This window comes from Bos grunniens, chromosome 4 (assembly GCF_055505025.1).
Source record: "Bos grunniens cultivar Pamir isolate PY7600 chromosome 4, Bosgru_T2T1.0, whole genome shotgun sequence".
Classification (NCBI taxonomy): domain Eukaryota; kingdom Metazoa; phylum Chordata; class Mammalia; order Artiodactyla; family Bovidae; genus Bos; species Bos grunniens.
The window spans coordinates 13,252,153-13,256,897 of NC_141168.1; the positions used below are offsets into that span (position 1 = coordinate 13,252,153).

General features: G+C 45.3%; 1 protein-coding gene across 1 annotated transcript; it reads left to right on the top strand.

Annotated features, from left to right (window-relative positions):
- The first annotated feature begins 1,396 nt into the window (after positions 1-1,396).
- On the top strand, positions 1,397-4,353 carry LOC147373578 (olfactory receptor 2F1-like). The gene is made up of 2 exons (XM_086398646.1): positions 1,397-1,688; positions 4,331-4,353. The coding sequence occupies exons 1-2, from the start codon at positions 1,397-1,399 to the stop codon at positions 4,351-4,353; spliced, it is 315 nt and encodes a 104-aa protein (XP_086254772.1).
- Positions 4,354-4,745: the final 392 nt, after the last annotated feature.

The following is a 4,745-nucleotide window of genomic DNA, read 5'->3' on the forward strand; positions in this document are numbered from 1 at the left end:
AGTGTGGTCTGGGCTTCTGGAGTTCTCAAAGCACCCCAGTGATTCTAAGGTATAGCTGATGTGGAAAGCACTGCTCTGGTTCCTACCATGGGTCCTGTGGGATTTTCATAGGCAAACCCTTTAATCTTGAGTTTTTTCCTTCCCTCTCAAACTTCCCCTCTTCAGTTCAGTCACTCAGTCATGTCCAACTCTTTGCGACCCCATGGACTGCAGCACGCCAGGCTTCCCTGTCCATCACCAACTCCCGGAGCTTACTCAAACTCATTTCCATCGAGTCGGTGATGCCATCCAACCATTTCTTCCTCTGTCATCCCAGTCTCCTCCCGCTTTCAATCTTTCCCTTCATCAGGGTCTTTGCCAAAGAGTCAGTTCCTCACATCAGGTGGCCAAAGTATTGGAGTTTCAGCTTCAGCATCAGTCCTTCCAATGAATATTCAGGACTGATCTCCTTTAGGATGGACTGGTTTGATCTCCTTGCAATCCAAGGGACTCCCAAGCATCTTCTCCAATACCACAGTTCAAAAGCATCAATTCTTCGGCATTAAGCTTTCTTTATAGTCCAGCTCTCACATCCATACATGACCACTGGAAAAAGCATAGCTTTGACTAGATAGACCTTTGTCTTTTTAACCTTTTTGATAGAGGTTAAAGACCAGCAAAGTAAACAGGGAGGTGTTCCAAGGGCAAACATGTCTTTGCTATGACAGAAGGATTTACACATAACAAAGCTCCAAGGGCTTTACAGGCACTCCCTTACTGACTTCATCAGTGGGCACCGTGAGTTTCCAAATGTTGTTATTGCAAGTAAGTGGTGTGTGCATTCATCCTTTATTAATCACTTAGTTTAACATTCAAATGAGTGCCAGAGTTTCACCAAGGAAATAGCATAATCACAAAAAATTGGGACATAATTATAGTTGGTATAATGTTCTACAGTGAGGCCTTGATCTTATCATCCTAGGACTAAGCCTATTTAATCAGTACATTGAGAACCAAATGAGGGATTTTTTTTTCTTCCTGTCACTGACCCAGCCTGGATTACAGGAGAAGCCAGAAAACCACTGGCTCCAGAATGAGTAATAAGGACAAGGGAGAGTTTCAGAACTCAAGTCTTGTGTTTTGGGATCAGATAGTAATCCTCAACACTAGCACTTGAAAACTGTTTTATTCATTTCCCCAACACAAAGTTTTTTATTGTGAAACATTCATTAGAAATCTTTGTATGCAAAGAAAAGTCAGGAAATGTCCCTGACTTCAAGAAGCTCAGAGTCTAATGGAGAAAACATACAAGTACTTGCAGTCTTACTTAAAGTCCTTTGTTCAGACCCAGACTGTGAATTCTGATTCTGGACTCTTTAAGCCACCACCTCCTCAGGTAGCCTGACCTGCCTGCTCCATGGGGAGGGACAACCTGACCTGGGTGAGTGAGTTTGTCCTACTGGGCCTCTCCGGGGACCGGCAGACCCAGGCTGGGCTGTTTGTCCTGTTTGGGGCCACCTATCTGCTGACCTTGCTGGGCAACGGGCTCATCCTCGTACTGGTCCGGCTGGACTCCCACCTCCAGCTGCCCATGTACTTCTTCCTTGGCAACCTCTCTACAGTGGACATCTGCTACCCCTCCAGCGGGGTTCCCCAGATGCTGGCGCACTTCCTCCTGGAGAAGAAGACCATCTCCTCCGCCCGATGTGGTACCCAGCACTTCTTCTCCCTGGCCCTGTGGGGGGGGTTCAGTTCAGTTGCTCAGTCATGTCCGACTCTTTGCGACCCCATGAATCACAGCATGCCAGGCCTTCCTGTCCATCACCAACTCCCAGAGTCCACCCAAACCTATGTCCATTGAGTTCATGATGCCATCCAACCATCTCATCCTCTGTCGTCTCCTTCTCCTCCTGCCCTCAGTCTTTCCCAGCATCATATAGACTATATAGTGAAGTCGCTCAGTCATGTCCGACTCTTTGTGACCCCGTGGACTGTAGCCTACCAGGCTCCTCTGTCCATGGGATTTTCCAGGCAATAGTCCTGGAGTGGATTGCCATTTCCTTCTACAGGGGATCTTCCCAACCCAGGGATCGAACCCAGGTCTCCCACACTGTAGACAGACGCTTTACCATCTGAGCCACCAGGGAAGTCCTAGCATCAGGGTCTTTTCAAATGAGTCAGCTCTTCGCATCAGGTGGCCAAAGTATTGGAGTTTCAGTTTCAACATCAGTCCTTCCAATGAACACCCAGGACTCAGGGACTAAGTTCTCACTGCTGACAGTGATGGTCTATGAACACTATGTGGTCACCCCGCTGCACTGCGGAGCAGCAATCAGTCCAAGGCTGGCAGTGGTCTCTTGGCTTGTGGGCCTGGCTAATTCTGTAGTGGAGATGGCAGTCACCATGCACTTGCCCGCCTGTGGGCACTGTGTCCTGAACCATGTGGCCTGTGTGGGTGTTGCAGTGTTCCCTCCTAGTGTTGAGAGAATCACGGGGTCCTGGACACCAGGCAGGACTTGGAGAGAAATACCAATCAGTAAACAGACTTTTGTCAAGCTCCACTGTGTTCAATACACCATGCCAGGTGCTGTAGGAGACACACCCAATCTAATATGAAGTCCTTCCCCATAACCTGGGGATTATATGAAAAGATAAAAGGTAAATACCGAAAAGAAATTGCAACATAATTCAGTAATGGCAAAGTACAGTTAGGCAATATTTGGTTAGCTGCCAAATATGAGATAGACATTAAAGCCCATGGAATTCACAAAATTCCCTTATGAAGGAAAAAAAAATATAGCTGGTTTGCAAAAGAATGATGGGGAAGGAAAAATTAAAATGGCCATAGAAAATGGTAGAACTTGGACAGATGAGAGAGTAGAGAGAGAGTTCATTCTTGGCTCAAAGGGAAATGATGCAAGCCAGGTGAGGAGATAGAAAACACCAAGGTCTGTCTGGGAAAGAGTGAACAAACCAGTTTGGATAGAGCAAAGGTTTCATTTTGGGGAGTCAGTGAAGAGGAGGTAAGGCTGGAAAGTGGGGGTGGTGTGCATAGTAGGGCTTTGAAAACAAGGCCATGGAATTTGCATTAGAGGCAATAGCAAGACAGCACAGTTTTTGAAGTCAGGAATAGCACACCTAATATATAATATTCTAGAAATTATCGTCTTCTTCTCCACCAGGCATGTTAGACTAATTGAGACAAACTATTTTCTTCTTTTAGTCCAGCAAACTCTCTATTTCATGCTTCACTAGTGGGAGTAAGTGAATCAGCTGTTTATAATTCAACTTCCTTTATTTAGGGCAGACTATAAGATAAGGTTGAAAGACCAAGAGAATTGGGAAGCTAGGGGACACAGACCAAAAGTTATTTACAATAAAGAGAAATGTTAGAAATAAAAATGAATGATCAGGTCCTGAAGTTGATAATTGAACAGAGGTTATAATGATAGATAAAGCACCTTCTATTTTCCTTTTTTTAATGGAGAGGATAACCATGCCATCTGAGTAACAGCTGAAGATCAAGCAAAAATAAACAGAGCTTACTTGGTGTTTTATTTAAGTGTTAGCTCTGATGACAACCCTGTTTTTCTGTCTTGGGGTTAGACAACAATCCCCTGGTTAGGTAGGTCCTGCCCCAGTTCAGAGGGATTTGGAGTTTGTTTTTCTAATGTCGGTTCACAAAATGAGTCTGACTCTCACCAAGGCACTAGCCCAGGAAAACCTTCAATTTCTTTTTTCATGGAGAATAAATCAGTGCATGAACCCCATGAAAACAAAATTCAGGGTCCAAAATGGAAGCCAGATTAAGAGAATATTTCTGGAATCACTTAGAGACAAGGGAGATAGCAAACATAACATCTGTCTGGACCCACCTGGAAACTTCCAAGACAGAGGGTCCCCTGACTTCAGGACCTCCTGCTCATTGGACACAAACCCAGTCTCTTCTACTGAGAACAAAATCTCCTCCATAGCATTCTCCGCTTTACACACTCAAGACCAGGAACACCGCTAGAGAGCAGGGCTTCTTAGTCTGGAACTCACTGACAGGTTTGGGGGTCTATGAGCCCCCAGAATTGTGTGCTAGAGTGGTGTCTCATCCCTTTTTTATCATTTCCTGAGGAAGCCCTGCTGGTGCGTGCCTCTTCCCAGCCACCCACCCCCCACCAGCTCTATGCCTGAGTCCTCCTGCTGCACACTCACAGGACACCATGGTCTCCCATCCTCACACTGTCCCAGTTTGTCATGACATGCTCCCCTGAATGACTAGACACTATTCCCGACTCCCCACAGGACTGAAAATTCCATGGGGTAGAAGCTTAATCTGTGATACTCACTACTTTATCCCCAGCTCAGGGTGTTGTCTACAGGTAAGCACTCAAAAAATATTTGTTAACTGATACATTCTCAAAGAATCTGTGGCCACCACAAAAGGTTAACAAATGCCAATTTATGTATTGAGTTTTAACATGTTTTTAAATTTTGGAAAATACGTTTTATAAAAGCTTCAGTAGTAAGCTGTGATTTTTGCCACTGAGTTATAAGACGGGGGCGGTTAGACAAGCTTCCCTGACATTATAGAATTGGACTTGCGTGCATGCTAAGTCACTTTAGTTGTGTCCAACTCTTTGCAACCCCATGCACTGTAGTCCACCAGGCACCTCTGTCTGTGGGATTTTCTAGGCAAAAATACTAGAATGCGTTTCCATTTCCTTCTCCAGGGGATCTTCCTGGCCCAGGGATTGAACTCATGTCTCTTATGTCTC